This window comes from Anastrepha ludens, chromosome 4 (assembly GCF_028408465.1).
Source record: "Anastrepha ludens isolate Willacy chromosome 4, idAnaLude1.1, whole genome shotgun sequence".
Lineage (NCBI taxonomy): Eukaryota > Metazoa > Arthropoda > Insecta > Diptera > Tephritidae > Anastrepha > Anastrepha ludens.
The window spans coordinates 111,567,963-111,585,426 of record NC_071500.1 but is presented as its reverse complement, the minus strand read 5'-3'; the positions used below and the strand labels follow the sequence as shown (position 1 = coordinate 111,585,426).

Sequence of the window (17,464 nt, the reverse complement as noted above, 5' to 3'; positions counted from 1 at the left end):
ACTTAGTTTATATATTGAATTATTTTATGTGTAGCTTAGAAGAAAAACCTAAACGTTTTATACCTACTAAATATGTATACATAAATATATGATATGTACATAAATATCTGTAACGTTTGAAATAAATACACAGCTTCGAAGTCGTAAAATCGTTAATTTTATATACAAAATTTGTGTGCAATAGCAACCTTAAACGGTGTAACAAAATTTTCCATTGCCGTTTGTGTTTCCTACTTATTCTGCTGGAGTCACATTTTCCTCTGCAGCGGACGCCTCTGCAGGCGTTTCTCCTTCTGCTGGCGCCGGTGGCGATGCATCGCTGGTAGCTGCATCAGCCGCTTCGCTTGCCTCTGCTGCTGGTGGTGCAACAATTTCGGTTGCTGGTGCCCCCTCTGGTGGCGCCTCACCATCTTCGACGATTTGCGCTGCTGCAGCTTCGCCAACGTCACTCTCTTCTGGCGCCGTTGCTGGTCGACTGTCGCTACTATCTTCACCGCTCGTGGCTACGGCGGGTTCCGCTACTTCGTCCACTTTCGTGCGACGCTGTAAAGGTGTTAATTATTAGCAAAGCGTAGTGACAAATGCGTCAGAGCTCTCCCATTTTTTATCTTTGACTTACTTTCTTCTTTTTCGGGTTTTCAGCTTCTCTTTCTGCCTCTTCGATGGCCTCTTGTTCCGCTGTTTTATAAGTGTCTGGGAAGAATTTAAGCGCCTCTGCATGCCCAATTACGGCATCTGCGCTGACGTAGCTTGGCCCGTAAGTGGCCAAAGAGAGCATCGTGTTTGAGGTTTGCTTGTTCACTTTGAAGACAATCTTGTCCGAGCTGTGTGCAGTTGCAAATTAAAAAAGTCAAAATTAAATAAATACGTCTCACTTTCCCTTATATTGATAATTTTCTTTCATACTCGTTTCTTTCTTAGTTACTTACGGGTTTTGCGGCATTGTGGCATATTTAGAGACGGAGTTTGCGATCAACTTTGCTTCGTCTGCTTCGTCACTGGTGAAGAAACCATAAAGTGGCACATCGTCCTTGAGACGTTCCGCAACGCTCAGTAAGTCACGTTTTTTGTATGCATCAAACGCCATGACGATATGTGGCGGCTCCGGTGTCGGGTCAGGTGGTAAAAAGCCGGTTGTTTGTTGGCGGAAGAAGACATAAATGAGGGTGGCATGCGTGCGCGCATTGCCCGCCACCCAAATGGGGGGAATGCGTATGATTTTCTTGCGGTACCGTTTCTGTACGACAACTTCAACTTCTTCCGGCTCAGCTTCCTGCTCTCCCTCCTCCTCTTCATCATTTAAATCAAAATCGGCATCAAAAGCATCCATTTGTAATTCCGGTAAATCGGGGGCTTCCGGTCCTTCGCCAGCTTCGGCTCCTTCGCCACCTTCATCACCTTCACTGCCTTCCTCACCTTCATCTTCTTCGCCTTCGACAGTCTCGGCAGCAGCTGCGGATTCTTCTTTCTTCCCAGGCGTCTTTTTGGGCAAAGGTTCTGGCTCTGGTTCCGGTTCAGGTTCCTCCCATACTTCACCCTCTGAAAAGATAAGTTAAAACTATACGGCAACAACTATTCACAACAACTACATATTTACCCTCTAACTCTACTTCGATTGTCAAGTCTAACGGCAATATAATTGGTGGATGCACTATATCTTCTTCGGTGAGGACATCTACTTCATGATGCTCCACCATTAGCTCGTGTGCATACTGATTCAAAACCTCAGGTATGGGACGACGATCATCTTCCGGCATTTTCCAAAAGCACATCATCAGGTCCTTTTGATCCAACTGCTCCATCACATCGTCGGGCAAGGGATTCGGGCATGCGTAGTTCACCACGTCAAAGTCGGCACGACTAACATTGATGACACGTCGATCCTTGCACTGCAACTTCATATTTTCCGCCGGCTCGAGTAACTTCTTGTACATATCACGATTGATATGTGGCCCGAAAACAGTCACACCCATGTCCGGTATATTTTCGATTATAATGTCAGTCATTGAGTTCAAATAATCGATGCGCTTTTTCTGCTTCGCAGCCTCCTCCTTGTTTAGCGCCTCCATCTCGGCATGCTGCTTGATTTTGAGACGACTTTCCTCCTCCGGCTGGAGTTCAGTGATGTCGTAGAGATTGCGATTTGGCTTGCTGAGCATTTCGAGTTCATGGGCGATTAGTTTCATTAGTTTCGGTGTATTTGAGCCGAATAATAGGTTGGTCGCTTTGCCATTCTGTGGAATAGAGAAGCAGAATAAGTGCCTTTATTCGAGGGAGATGTTTCTATTGCCTGTGATTATAGACATACGTGATGTAAAATATGTGCTGTTGCCAACAACGAGATTTGTGGTATGATCAAAACGTACCCGGAACAACCGCCAGGTGACGCTCTAAGTCAACTGAATCAAGTTCTGTTCTTTTTGTTCGGTTTCGAAAACTATGATTGACATTCCTACCAAAATTTTACCGCCATTGCTTCCCATTTGTAAAAGTTACGCCGTCTTGAGTAAATTTACCTATACGAGAAGTAGAAATCTTGGGTCTACAACCTTTGAACAATGCCCAGGAAAAAATACACTAGGCCAGAGAGACTCTACTTAAACTTTGGCTGTATCAGTCTTTTCCCTAGCACTTTGATCGAAATAAGTTAAGGGATTATATTTACTCATTCCCTCACTGAATTACGAGTGACGATGCTTTTGTTAAAAAAAATATATACTATATACTGCGTAGTTTGGAAGTACTGATGCCCCGAAAATTATTTATTGTGGTGAACTTACAGTAACAAACATCCATGTGGGCTCACTCTTCTTGCAGAAACGTTTCAGGTAAGAGATCGAATCCGATTTGCACTTTTATAGAAAGTATAGAGAAAAATATAAAATATTAATTAATATTAAAATTTATTACAATTATAAATATTATAACAAAAACTTATCGTTTTTGTTTTTGTAAAAATCACTTACAATAGCTAGGTGCAAATTATCGCCCCCAATTTCCAATTTTATTTTACGCAAACTGCCTACCATGCCGAGACAGGGCCCACACCATTCCGAATAGATATCCAACACTACAGCGGACGCAAAAAATAAACAGAAAAATACAAAAAAAAAAAATTAACATTTTCTTCGCTTCCCGATGTTTGCTCACAAATTCATACCCAATAACCCGGGACGCTCAAGAAATTTTTCAAAATCCTCATCGGTTTGTATGTCGGCCTGCAGCTGCTGAACTCCTCCCTTCTTAGCCATTATCTTTTGTTATTACACCATTGAATTGTTTTACTACGATTTGTTTTATTACTATAATTTTAGTTTTTGGTTTTTTTTTTTTACGGATCCTTCGAAGTCCGGAATTTTATTTGCTTTTGGTCTAAAGGATTTTTGTGTTTAATTTAATTTAAATTGAAGTAATTTTGAGATTAAGTTGTGAATTAGAAATTTAGATGCATTCGGCCAAAAATAGTTAGAATTTTTTAAAATTTATATGCCTTTTCCTTTTCAAATTTTGACTTTTTAATCATTTCTTTCCATACACAAATATACGTTAACTGGAATGCCGCCTGAGCTAAACTTTTGAATTTTTTGGGTAAGTTTTGCAGTTTCGTGAATGCTATCGATTAAACAGTTTTTGTTGCTAAAGCAATATTTGCGAAGCAAAAACCAGTTTTGTTTTTTTTGTTGTCGTTCGATAGTAAAAACATTTGAAGAAGTTACCGCAGCTTAAAAAATTTAAATTTAATTAACATTTTTTTTTAATTTGATTTTTACAATAAATTAAATATTCTTTCAAAGCAATACGACTTGCTGTACTGACGACGGGAGGGCTTCGGTTGATTTTTAATGTTTTGTATTTTTATCAAAAAAAAAAAACAAAAAGAAAATACAATAAATATAAATTATGTCCCAGTTACCTTAATTGTTTAAAATAATCATTTATAATTAAATTTCATGTAAATAATAAATGAATAAATAAAAAATTATTAAAAAAATAAAAAAATTAATTTAAAAAAACTTACTAAAAAAATTAATAAATAAATAAAAATTGCATATAGGTATAAATATTCGACTCATAAAGTATTTTTGTTTTATTCTAACTTTCATGAATTTAGGACGACATAGGGAATTTGCCATTATTTTTCTTGAATAAAAAATCTTCAAGCAAATTTAGTTTAAGTAAAAATAATTTATTTTATTATTATTATTATTTAGTGACTGGTATGAATACCAGTACTAAAATTATGTTTGAGCATTGGCTGCAGAGGCCATCAGCTCTGTGTCGTCTGTGGATGTCTGGTTTATTTGTTATATTGTCATTTCGATAGTTTTAATGAATTTGCTTATTTTTTCGATGTTTGAATGACTGGGAATGGCGAGGATGTCGCTTATTTGTTCTGAGTTTAGTATTTCTTTTCTTGCGTTGGCGTGATTTGGACATTTGTTGAGGATGTGGTCCAATGTTTGGTTTGTGTTGCAGGTTGTACAGATAGGGTGATTTTCTTTTTTTAAGATATGTTCATGGGTCTGTGTTGTGTGGCCTAGGCGAAGGCGGGAGAAAATTCGGGATTTAAATCCGTGTATATTTGTTGGGTAGAGTGGAGGGTTTCCATTCTTATTAATATTGGAATAGTGTTCGTGCTTGTAGTTTTTTAATGATTGCCGCTGTTTGTGTATTATGCATGTATTTATATGTCGTTTTATATCGAGTCTTTCTGTTTTTGGGCTGGTTATAATTGGGGCATTGCAAGCGAATTTCGCTGCATTATCGGCATATGTGTTTCCCTCGATACCTGTGTGTCCTGGGACCCACAATAGTTTTAGTAATTTACTGTTTTTTATTAGCAAATCCCTTATTTGATTAACAGTTTCCCATTTGTTGCAAGTGGGATTACTAGCCGCTTGAATGACTGACAAACCGTCGGAGCATATTATGGTTTTCGTCTTTTTCTGGATAGATAACACCATAGCTTCGTGTATTGCCGCTGCTTCTGCCGAGAATATAGAAGAGTAAGGGAACATGGTTTTTAAACTTAAAAATATGCCATCTTCGGATGTTACGCTGAATGCAACATTGTATTCCGTTCTAGATCCGTCAGTAAAGACTATTGACCAGCCGTTATTTTTGTGGGTATTGACTTTTGCTAGAAAAAGCTGCTTAGATATTAGATTGGTGGTGTTGTCTTTTTTATGTGTATGAAGTGTGGTATCACATGTGTGAGTGCTTAATTTCCAAGGAGGATTATAATAGGAGAGTGTTTGCGGTTTTGTTTCTAAGTTATATCCGCGGGAAACATTAATGATTTTGAGTAGCGCAGGCGTAACGTTGTAACTTCTTTTGGATGGTAGAAGTTTTTTTACGTCATCTTTTATAATTGATGTATTTAAGAAAAGTGTTTTTGGAATAAGTTTAGAGTTGATTTCTTGGATTCGTTCTTCAAGTGTAGGCAAGCCAGATTCAATATGGAGGATTCTTATTGGGGTGGTGCGGAAGGCAAATAGGCTGCTTCTGATAGCTTTGTTGTATATGGGTTTTATGATATTAAGTGTAGTTTTGGATGCGGAGCCATATAAGAAAAGACCGTAGTCAATTTTGCTTATGATTATTGCTTTAGTGATGTGTATAAGTGTGTTTATGTGAACATACCCTTTGTGTGATAGGTAAGATAGTAAATTGATTCTGGGCTGCAGGTCTTTCTTTAGTTTTAGGAGATGTTTCTTCCAAGAGTAGTTTTTTGTGAATATGAGTCCTAATATACGGAGTTCTTGGACGTTTTCGATTGGTTGTTGGTTTAGTTTTATTGAGTGGGTGTGATAATCGCATTTGGTTTTTTTGCATATGTGTAGCCTTTTCGTTTTTTCGAGCGAAATTTTTGCCCCCGAAGTTATGGTCCAGTCCTCAATTTCTTTCAAAACATCTTCAAGGATTTGATTGGATTCGGTAACATCCTTCGCTTTGCATAGTAAGAAAACGTCGTCGGCGTAAGCACAGTGGTCTACAAGTTTATGCTTTAGAATTATGTTGCTGATTTCGTTAAATGCGATCGAAAAAAGTAAGACCGAGAGTGGTGACCCTTGGGGGATACCGTTCGTTAATGGATGTAGATTGGAATGAATCCCATTTACCTTGACTCGGATTTTTCGGTTTATAAGAAAAGATTTGACGAATTTAAAAATTTTTGGTCCAACCTGCCATTGTCGAAGTTTCTCTAAAATAACATGTGCTCCTATCCTATCGAAAGCTTTTTCAAAGTCTATTGACAATATAGAGATGTGGTTGTGCGTTGATAAGGACTTTGCCACATGGTAGTCGATGTGCAACAGGGCATCTGTACATCCTCGTCCTGGTCGGAATCCGAACTGGTTGGATGAAATAAGTCTTTTTGTTTCGGTAAACCATAGTAAACGCGCCGCCACTATCTTCTCTACTAGTTTCGAGAGGCACGAAATTAGCGAGATGGGGCGGTAGGATTCAAGAAGGTTTGGCTCTTTTTGAGGTTTTGGAATAGGGATGATAGTTGCACTTTTCCAGTTCTGGGGAATGGTACCGGATTGAAAGATGTTGTTGTATAACGCTAGAAGCCTCTCTTTTGCAGATATGCTCAGGTGTTTAATCATTGAGTATGATATGCGATCAAAACCTGGCGTTTTGCCTTTTGTTAGCTTTAAAGTGAAAAGCATTTCTTCCATTGAGATGCTATTTTCCATTTTCTTGGCTGTTGTGTTAGTTACTTTATTTGGTGTTATGAGCGAGCTCTTAGCTAGTTTGAATTGATTAGGGAAGTTAGAGTCGTTGGAACATTCGGACCAGTTGTGAGTAAAAATGTGAGCTATTGCCTTGGGTTCGGTTATTGTAGCTTGAGCGGTTTTCATAGCGTAGATTGATGCTTGCGTATGATGGTTGGTAAGTCTCCGCACTTTGCTCCATAATTCTTGAGGCGCTGATTTTGTGTTGATGGATTTCGCAAAGTCTTCAAAGCTAGCTTTTTTAAGACGCCTCATTTCTCTTCGGAAGATCGCGTTTCGCTTTTTATATTCCAGAAGGTTTTGTTGTGTGGGGAATTTCCGGAAACGATGCCATGCCATCATTTTTTGGCTGCGGAGATCCGCTAGAGATTTGTTCCACCAAGGAACGTGTTTTTTGTTTTTGTTGGATGATTGTGGGATGGAGGCATTGGCTGCTACGCGAATAGCCTTTGTTACATTGTTTGCTTCTTTGTTTATGTTCTCGCAATGTGGTCTTTTCGATAGTTCCTTTTCGACGGTTTTGCTAAATTTTGTCCAATCAGCGAAGTTGAGTAAGAATCTTTTTTCTGTGTGGTATTTATCTTTTTTCTGTGTTGAGCTCAATTTTGTGATAATAGGAAAGTGATCACTGTGGTGGAGATCATCTAAAATGTTCCAGGTTATCATCGGAAGTAAACTTGGGGAACAGCATGTGATATCCACATGTGTAAGTGTGCCATGGGTTGAAAGGTGTGTGGGTCGGCCGTCATTTAGTACGGAAAGGTTTGAATGGTTGATAACGTGCTCGACTATTTTACCTCGATTGTTGCAGGATGGTGAACCCCACAATGTATTCCAGCTGTTAACGTCTCCTAATACAATGAGGGAAGTTTGTATTGTAGCAAGTAGATCTATGACTTCTTTGGAAGGAATTTGTTGGAGTGGTGGAAAATAGCACGAAATGATCGTAAATTTTTGGTTTATGCTTATTCGCTTTAATGAGCACGCCTATTCCTTGTTTGGCTGTCGTATTCGCCTGTGAATTTTTAAAGTAACTTAAGTAACCATTTGGAGTAAATGGGTTAAAGTTGTATTTGCAATGGGTTTCTTGCAAGGCAATGATCGCTGGGTTTTGTTCTTTTATCAATAGTTTTAGTTCACAAATGTTATTTAAGAAACCTTTTATGTTCCATAGCATTATATTAAAATCCATGATCATAAAAAGTGGTAAATATATTGTTGATTTATTATATGTTATTAGACATGATTTATTTTGGTAGTTTTTATAGTTTAGGTTCTTCGTCGGAATCGGATATGGGCATGAAATAATCGTTTTTTTTTAGTAATTCTTGAGTAATTTTGCTGCATGGTGAGATAGTAGAAAGGGTTTCCAGAATATTATTGGTTTGTTGGTATATGTGGTGTGGTGAGTTTTGCGTTTGGTTGGCCTTAGCGTTTTGAGTGAGTGAGTTTGATGTTGTTTTGTTAGTAGGATTATTTAAACTATTGGTTTCGAGTGAATTCTTTGTTTTTTGTAGTTTTGATATATTAGTTTTTGTTGGTGGGGATGTAGCAGGGCTTTTTCCTATTGTTGTACTTGTTGTCGTTGGTGATGATGGTGTCTTGTTAGTGGATGTTGATTTATTTGTTATGGTGACGTTTGCATAAGTGCTTTTGGATTTTACAGTTTGTGTATTATTTTCGTTGTATTTGCGCCGTGCTTCGCCCATGGAGCATTTTGTGATAGTTTTGATTTTTAGAAATTCTTGAGTCTGTTTAAATCTTGGGCAGTCTTTGTCTGACGATGCATGACCGCTGCCACAGTTTGCACATTGTTTACGTGTACAGTCGGGTGGAGACAGCCTTCGCATGTAGCAGTATTGGTGCAGCGTGTTTTTGTGTGGCCTAGTAGTTGGCAGTTTTTGCAGCGCATAGGTGTTGGATAGTAAGGGGCGACCTTAACTTTATACCAAGCTATGTCAATGACTTTGGGCAGGTGGTAGAGGTCAAAAGATAAGACAATTTTGCCAGTAGGAACAACTTTGCCCTCAGTCATGCGGGTAAATTTATATATACTAGTTACACCTTGGATTTTTAGTTCCTGCAAAATCTCTTCCTCGTTTACTTCGTTTAGGCAAGACGCATAGATTACTCCCTTTATTGTGTTTAGATTGTCTTGATATTTTGTTGTCACTGGACAGAGATTAGCAATCGTTTTTAACTTTAGAAATTTCTCAGCTACTTTTGAGTTGCGTGCTAGAATAAGCAGTGAACCGTCTTTAAGTTGTTTAATGTTTTCAATTTGGGTTGATATTGCGTCTAAAGCTTTTTTTATTACAAAAGGACTGAGTTTTTGTAGTTCATTATTAGGTGATTTAATAGTTATGTATTTGGGTTGATTGAGTGATGTTTGTTTGTATGTAAGCGGCGGGAAAGAGTAGTCGGAAGTATAGTCGTCAAATTGGCTTAGTATAGAAAATCTATTTGTTGATTTGTCTGGCGGTTCTGGTTGTAATGGCATTTTGCTGCTGTTGTGTTGTTATAACTGTTTGCTTTGTTGTTTTATGTTGTATACGGAATAACAAAAGTGTACAAAAGCGAGAGTAGGATAATTTAGAGTTAACTGTTATGTATAACTAATTCGCGAACTACGAACACTTGTTAGCACACGTCTGAATAGATTGAGAGCTAGACGATGACTCGGCTTTATGGCTAAGATCAAAAATAATTTAATTTAAACAAAATTCTTTCATTTCAATTTTAAATTTTATTTTTAAGGGAGAAACCACTGTGGTTTTTCAAAAAAATCGATTTCACATTTTCTTAAAGTAGATACATATATTCAAAAATATGTAAACAAAATGTTAACTTAAAATCTTGAAAATTGACGAAGTTATACCCAATACAATAAGTGCAGGTAGTGAGTTACAACGGCCAATGAAAACTTTAAACGCGTTTTTCTCAAAACGACTTTTCTGAACACGGTGGTCTCGATTTTTCGAAGACTTATGAACCGATTTAAATTTTTGTACATGTATTGGCTACAGTCGATTATAGCCGTTTTTAAAAATACCAAAAATTTATATTAATTATAATTTTTTCAAGCCTTTCGAAAACAAACATTTTTTAAACCTGCACCATTTTCTCAAAAAATATAAAAAACCGCGACGTACAACGATAGCCATTGATGTATAGATTTAAAATTTGTTTGGTTTTTTTTGCTTTCAGATGATTTTTCACCGCTGTATCGTGGCCACCAGGGTGCATCAGTTTTTTATGACGTCATTGCATTAATATTAATAACAATTGTAATTTTTAATATTCTTTAATAAAAATTTGTGTCAGTATAGTAGAATATATGTTAAATAAATTATAATCTGTCCGCTCCTCAAATAATCAAATTATAAAAAAAAATTCATGAAAATCACTTAATTTTCACGCGTTCACAGTGGTGTTCCCCCTAAAATATTACAATAATTCCGATATTTTTCAATGCTTGCATTTGAAGTAATCAAAAAATTGAACATTTAATTCTTTCCTTTTATTCGACAAATAAATAAAAGCGATAACTAAATAAAAGCAAATCAGTTCTGACTAGGAACGACAGTAAATTGTAACGTTAGATAATTTTTTTTGTATTCAATTTCAAATTCAACGAAAACAAAATTCTAGTAAAACATCTATTTTCTAAATCTTAAACTTCTAGTTCCTTATAGTCTAAGATCCGGCTGCAGATTTGGTGTAGTCATCGAGTACATGCTGAAATTCACATTTTTACCCACATTTATGATTAGGAGAATAAAAATTCACCAAGGTGCCAGTAGAAATGTGGCCGAAAGTATTTTTAATTAAATTATTGTTAATTGATTTTGCAGGAAAAATTTCATTAACCAAGTTTTGAGATAAAATATCGTTCGGTTTACTGCAATAGCTGTAAACACTTAAAAAAACCGTAGTTGCCGTTGCGCGCTTGGCCGCACCTCTCCGCAGCCAGGTATAAACAGGTATGATTTCGATATATTTATACATCCATAACGTATATTGATCTGTTATAGATCAAAATATAGCTAATTTTTTTCTCATTATTATGATATACGACAACCTAATTAAATCTGGCCGCAAGTTAGGGTTGCCAGCAGTTAAAGATGGGAAAAATTGAAGGTTGAGTGAGAGGAAGCTAGCGCGTAACATCACTAGTCTAACAAGGATAGCGACATTTTAAGGCTATTGCGCATGCGTCAGATGCTGGTGTTCTCAATCACCAGTTCAAACAATAGCAAGATCGACCAAAGAAATAAATACTCCAAAAGAATAATCATTATTTCAAAACTACAAATTTTATAAATACAACAAAAAATTAATATTGATCAAAAGTAAAGCCAAGGTTACTATGTAAAAAAAAAATTAGAAAAGAGGTTGACCCACACACACATCCACACATCCACATTTTTAATTTTTTTAACGGGAAGTTAAAAATTCTATTGTGCAAGTACTGTATGAAATAATTTTTGATTTTATTCAAGAAATCAATTATTTGGTACATATAGATTAAACATTCTAGTATATGGAAAATTAAAAAAATATATCTTGTAATTCCGTGACTTATTTTTAAAAATCTGAATCATCGGAGCTTTCATTTATACTATCATCGCTGCTATCACTTTCATCGCTGCAAATATCAGAATTGCCGTCATTATTGGAGGATTTGTTTGCAGAATCACACAGCACACTCTCCACTTGCGTTGGAGTTGAGTCTCCCAAGAACCATGTAGGTTTTAAGAAACCATTTGATACCAGCCAACCATTATTTTCCGCGCTGAACTTGATACAATTTGGCTCAGTAACATTTAGCCACATCGAATTAACAAATATCGTCCGCAATAATTTTTGTTTCAAGGATTTCCAGCATGGTGGAATATGAGTTGAGTCGAAACCTTTAATTCTGAAGCGTACATTTTGTTAAATAATAAAAATCTTGCGGCATTCACACTTTGGCACTTTGGAAGTCCATACATAAGGCACGTAAACTCTTGAACTGTATCAATTTTTGCTTCTTCAAAGATGTCATTAGGATTCGTCAAAGACGCGAAAACTTCTTGAATATGTGGTTGCTTCATAAATATTTTAAAGGGCCGAATTTTCCCTTTGTTAAAGAATGCAGCCGTATAGTCGCAACCCGTATACGCGTGAAAAGCAGGAAGAGCAAGACATAAAGTAGCGCCTAATTTTATTGACAAGTCCGTACAATTTATGTAAACTTCGTCCTTATTATTACTTTTTTTTGATGTGCTATTTGCCAAATAATTGACTTCTTGAATAAAATCAAAAATTATTTCATACAGTACTTGCACAATAGAATTTTTAACTTCCCGTTAAAAAAATTAAAAATGTGGATGTGTGGATGTGTGTGTGGGTCAACCTCTTTTCTAATTTTTTTTTTACATAGTAACCTTGGCTTTACTTTTGATCAATATTAATTTTTTGTTGTATTTATAAAATTTGTAGTTTTGAAATAATGATTATTCTTTTGGAGTATTTATTTCTTTGGTCGATCTTGCTATTGTTTGAACTGGTGATTGAGAACACCAGCATCTGACGCATGCGCAATAGCCTTAAAATGTCGCTATCCTTGTTAGACTAGTGATGTTACGCGCTAGCTTCCTCTCACTCAACCTTCAATTTTTCCCATCTTTAACTGCTGGCAACCCTAACTTGCGGCCAGATTTAATTAGGTTGTCGTATATCATAATAATGAGAAAAAAATTAGCTATATTTTGATCTATAACAGATCAATATACGTTATGGATGTATAAATATATCGAAATCATACCTGTTTATACCTGGCTGCGGAGAGGTGCGGCCAAGCGCGCAACGGCAACTACGGTTTTTTTAAGTGTTTACAGCTATTGCAGTAAACCGAACGATATTTTATCTCAAAACTTGGTTAATGAAATTTTTCCCGCAAAATCAATTAACAATAATTTAATTAAAAATACTTTCGGCCACATTTCTACTGGCACCTTGGTGAATTTTTATTCTCCTAATCATAAATGTGGGTAAAAATGTGGATTTCAGCATGTACTCGATGACTACACCAAATCTGCAGCCGGATCCCGTACTATTAATTTTCCTAAAAAAGAAAAAAATTCTTTTTCCTTAATTTTTCTAAAAAAGAAAGAAATTTTTTTAGAAAATTTAGAAAAAAAGGTGTGTGTGTCAGCTCCGACACGCGACTGGAGTTTACTCCTTAAGAACGATTACCGTGATATTTAAAAATATATTTAATATGCAAAAGGAGTAAATGAAGACCTTTTCTATATTACTGGAAAAATATAAATTTATTTATTCTATTCGCTATAGTAAGACACCTGGAATGAACAATTTTTTTGGGGTTTTTCTTTTTTAAGCTATCGTTGCAATGTCCACTTATAATACCACTACAAATATCAAATAGGTATTTTTGATCCGTACTTAAATCTTTTTCAATTTTTTCTCTATTTCACCGTTAAAGCTTTCAGACGTAGAGCCATCAATGTATTCAAACAAATGTCTAAGCGGTAGTTCATTGGCGTGTAATTGGCAGATGAACCATTGTCAGGGTTTTTGAAGACAATCTCCTCCAAAGGTTCAGACGATATCACTGGTATATGTATGTAGGTTCTCAACGAACGCACAAGCACTAGATAGGAAACGGAAATAAACACCAAAATGTGGGCAGTGTTATTTCTGACTAGAAATTAGCAACCACAAGGAAATATATATTTCCTACAAGTTTGCACCAACAACCAAGCGCTACATGGCAGGCAGTGCTATTTCTCACTGAAAATTAGGAACTACAAGGAAATATATATTTCTTACAAGTTTGCACCAACAAACCAGCGCCACAAGGTATGCAGTGCTTTTTCTCACGAGAAATCAGCACCCACAAGGAAAATTTATTTCCTACAAGTTTGCACCAACAACCAAGCGCCACAAGATATGCAGTGCCTTTTCTCACTAGAAATTAGCACACACAAGGAAAATATATTTCCTAAAAGTTTGCACCAACAAAGTAGCGCCACAAGGTAAGCAGTGCTTTTTCTCACTTGAATATAGAAAAAGGGCAACGCGTCACTTCCGTCAGCGTACACTTCCGGTGATTCACACGATTTTACTACCCATATTTTTCATACCATGGGCCTTATATATCGTTTCTTAAGGAGTAAACTCCAAAAATTCTTTCTTTTTAAGAAAATTTAGAAAACATTTCTTTCTTTTTTTCTAAATTTTCTAAAAAAAATTTCTAAGAAAGAAAAATTAAATTACAAAAAAAATATCCAAAAAAAGAAAAATTAAGTTTAAAAAAAATATCCAAAAAAAGAAAAATAAAGTTGACAGACAAGCTACAACAACTCCTATCAAACATTCGTTCTTATGTGTAGGGGATTTCTCCCATAAAACTATCATCCGCTCCAACGAGATTCGAACCTGCATCCCAAAACGCAAGCCTTTGCCAAGCAGTTACAAATTTAACCAAACCCCTTCGATTTCGTCACACATCTAAAGTTAGCTAAGAACGTTTCATACTATTTTTACTCAATGCCCAATTCGTGCAATGTGTGCGCATATCATTAAATATAGGTATTTAAATAAATTTTCGGTAATTTACAATTTTCAAGTCATATTTTTTTTTGAAATTACACAAACAAAACGGCAAGACAATGGCATCATACCATTCCATTTACTGCTTCCATTAGCCTATTAATCTGTTTTAAATTATTTACAGAATAATTAATACGAGTATAAAATAGATTTACGACTGCTAGGTAAGTTTAGGTTATATGGTTGACCGTGGGAGGGCCAACTTGGATGATAACTCAAAGAACCCATTAAGAAGAACCGCGATACCATTGAAAGGCGAATGGAGGAATAGTTATGAGAAAAAGATTGAGCGATAGCTACTTACGGTTGTGTTAACCGCTTTATATAATACTACCGATGATATTACATCAGACGGGAAATATCTAAGCGTGCCAAGTCCGCAAGACAGGAAAAGGTGCTAAGGGAATTGCATCCCATATTACAGACAACGGCTATGTTCAGAAACGCATTATAATGCGCAGTACTTGCAGCGCTGGCAGCACTGTCAATGTGACAATTCATGCAACTGATAGATTTGTTGAAAAATTGCAAATAGATTTGTTGCATTTATGAACGCGCTGTGCAGTAAAATGGAATTGTTACTAAGTTTGGTCATGGACGATGTATGTGAGGAAAAAACCGATAGTCTTTTATTAAATTTAAGAAAAAAAACCGTGTAAAGCTTAAAAGAAGGACATATCTTGTCAAAAGTTTAATATCAGTCGGACTCTGAGCAGTAATTTTATCTCTGATGTACTAAAGTAATCACTAAAACCAAGAAAAGTATAATAAAATAAAGTTTAAATATCGTATTTTTCATCAATTTTTGTATTAAAAGCTAAAATAAATAATTAAATACCCACTTTTCATCAGACATTGTACTAGCGTATTTATTGGCAGTGTGAAAATTTTTGCTGCAAATAATGCACGACTTTTGATACAAAAATGACGTTTAAGAACGCGTTGTATTTGCGGTACTGCCATATATGCATTTTTGAACGCACTGCTCACTCTGAAATGGTATGTTGCGCATTATAATGCATTGTTGAACATACCTAACTGCTGCAGAAAGGACCCGAAGTAACAGCAAGTCTGACCGCGTAGATACCTAATGGGCAATGTCCGGAAAGGACTCTCTAAAGGTCTGAGAGCGATGGCCTTGTTAATTTAAAAAGTTCCTTCGAGCGCTTCTGACCCAATCGCGAGTATCCAAAAGAGCTAAATATTGAAGTTGTTGTTATTGCTGTAGCAGTGCATCAAACCCTGCTAGTGCGGTGTGTTCACCAAGCTTCGTCGTCTATTTCATCTAACGGTAGGCTCAGGAAACACTGTGTTTCGACGGGTTGGGTTCAGAGGGAGAGGAGTGTTAATTGAGTGGGTGTAAGAGCGCATGGGAATAGGTGGTTACTGTCGCGCGGGACACCTTCACTTGTCCGACATATATTGAGTATGTCGGGGTTGATTCTGGATAAATAAAAGTTAAACCTGCTACAATATCCAGAAAGTAATTGAGCCAAAGTTTCTAATATCAAAGTATTCGGTCGGAGCGCGGGTCGGGCATTTTCCGACCAGTCTCTACCGCACAGCTGCCCTAATTGCCGCTTGGCTTTTGGAGTAAATTTTTAATCTCCTAACCGTAGTTACACAAGTCAACAACCAATTAACTACTTCTTTGAGTGCGGCTGTGTACGCATGGAAAACAATGCAGTGGTATTCAGAATTTGAGCTTGCTTTGGGGTTCCTCGAAGAATACTCCTACGCCAATCCTTCTGTCCGATTTCAAGCCGGGAACAAGTGCACCAAGCCCAGTCTCCAAAAGCTGCACCACGACTACTCTCACCTTGAGGTAATATGAATGAATAAAGGGATACCAAGTTTGCAAACTTTTTATTAACGATTATCTGAAAATGATTTTTAATGATTCCTCTCCTAAATAGTCCAAACTAGCAAAGCGGCCGATATAGTTTTTGATAGGAAATCGCTGATTTCGTCTTAATTTATGATCGAGAATAATAGATTATGCAGATTAAGATCGAACTGTTAGCGGAATTTTTACGTGAGGTGCGCGAGAGAATTAGGAAGAAGCAGCGAACTTTGTAACCAAGAATCAAAAGTTGCTACGTGTTAATTTAAACAAAGAAGAAACATAAAAAGGTGAGCTTGAAAAATGTGTTTGTAAACAAAAAAATTCAATTGCGGCAGAAATAAGCTGATTATGCCAAATTGATGAATGATATAGTTCAAATCCATATCGGATGCCTTTTTAAGAGCTTGAGAGCTTAAAACGATAATAGAAAACAGAAATATTGTTGGAATGAATTTTTTTCTCTTATAATCTGGTAGATAATTTCATGGATTTTTTTTTTAATATGATATCCGGCATATGTCCACCGCGGTTACGTATTGCATGGCCCATTCGATCATTCCAATTTTTTACTACTTTTTCCAATAAATCTGGGCTTCAATGGGGGTTTGAATAGTGCAATAAAACGATTTTTAAGCGCGCCGAACGGCAAGTTGCGAAACCAAAAGCCGTCGATGTTTAGCTGATTCGTTTTCGGAAACAAAAATTCAGTCATCATGACTCGATAGCGCTCGCCATTCACCGTAACAGCAGCTCCTTCCTCATTCCGAAATAAGGACTGTGATGGCGCCAGTGCTCTATGAACTTCCCAAACAGATTTATTTTTTTTCAAAGTAAAATTCCACAATTTGGAAGCGTTGTTCTGGCGCTATCGATTCATGATGACTTGCCAAACATTACCGAACAGAAATGTCAACACAGTGTGCCATTCTCAGCTGTCAAACCATAATATCGATAGTTCTCATGCAGTTAAAAAAACAGCAGATATATGTACAAGTATGTACATGGATATACTTACGCTTGAGCACCTAACTTTCCATTTCCATCATCTATTATCCATTTCTGCGTGAATGATAAAACAGTTCTAATGTAATTTTTTAATAATTTTTTTATTTTTATTGTGTTTTTCTTGTTGGTTTTATGCACTTTTTGTTTAGTTTTTATCTCATTTCATTCTTAGTATTGTATTATATTTTTAATTTCATTATTATTTAATATTTAAATCATCATCATACATGTATACATATGTGTATTTTAT

The 17,464-nt window shown here is 36.3% G+C and overlaps 2 protein-coding genes across 2 annotated transcripts; both read right to left on the bottom strand.

Moving 5' to 3' along the window:
- Positions 1-9: 9 nt before the first annotated feature.
- LOC128860615 (uncharacterized) lies at positions 10-3,410 on the bottom strand. The gene is made up of 7 exons (XM_054098245.1): positions 3,161-3,410; positions 2,967-3,070; positions 2,781-2,852; positions 1,598-2,234; positions 930-1,539; positions 620-824; positions 10-543 (listed from the first exon to the last, which is right to left on the bottom strand). Exons 1-7 carry the CDS (start codon positions 3,249-3,251, stop codon positions 235-237), a joined length of 2,028 nt encoding a protein of 675 aa, XP_053954220.1. The 5' UTR covers positions 3,252-3,410; the 3' UTR covers positions 10-234.
- A 5,068-nt stretch (positions 3,411-8,478) lies between these two features.
- LOC128861955 (uncharacterized) lies at positions 8,479-9,243 on the bottom strand. The gene has a single exon (XM_054100329.1). The coding sequence runs from the start codon at positions 9,241-9,243 to the stop codon at positions 8,479-8,481; it is 765 nt and encodes a 254-aa protein (XP_053956304.1).
- Positions 9,244-17,464: the final 8,221 nt, after the last annotated feature.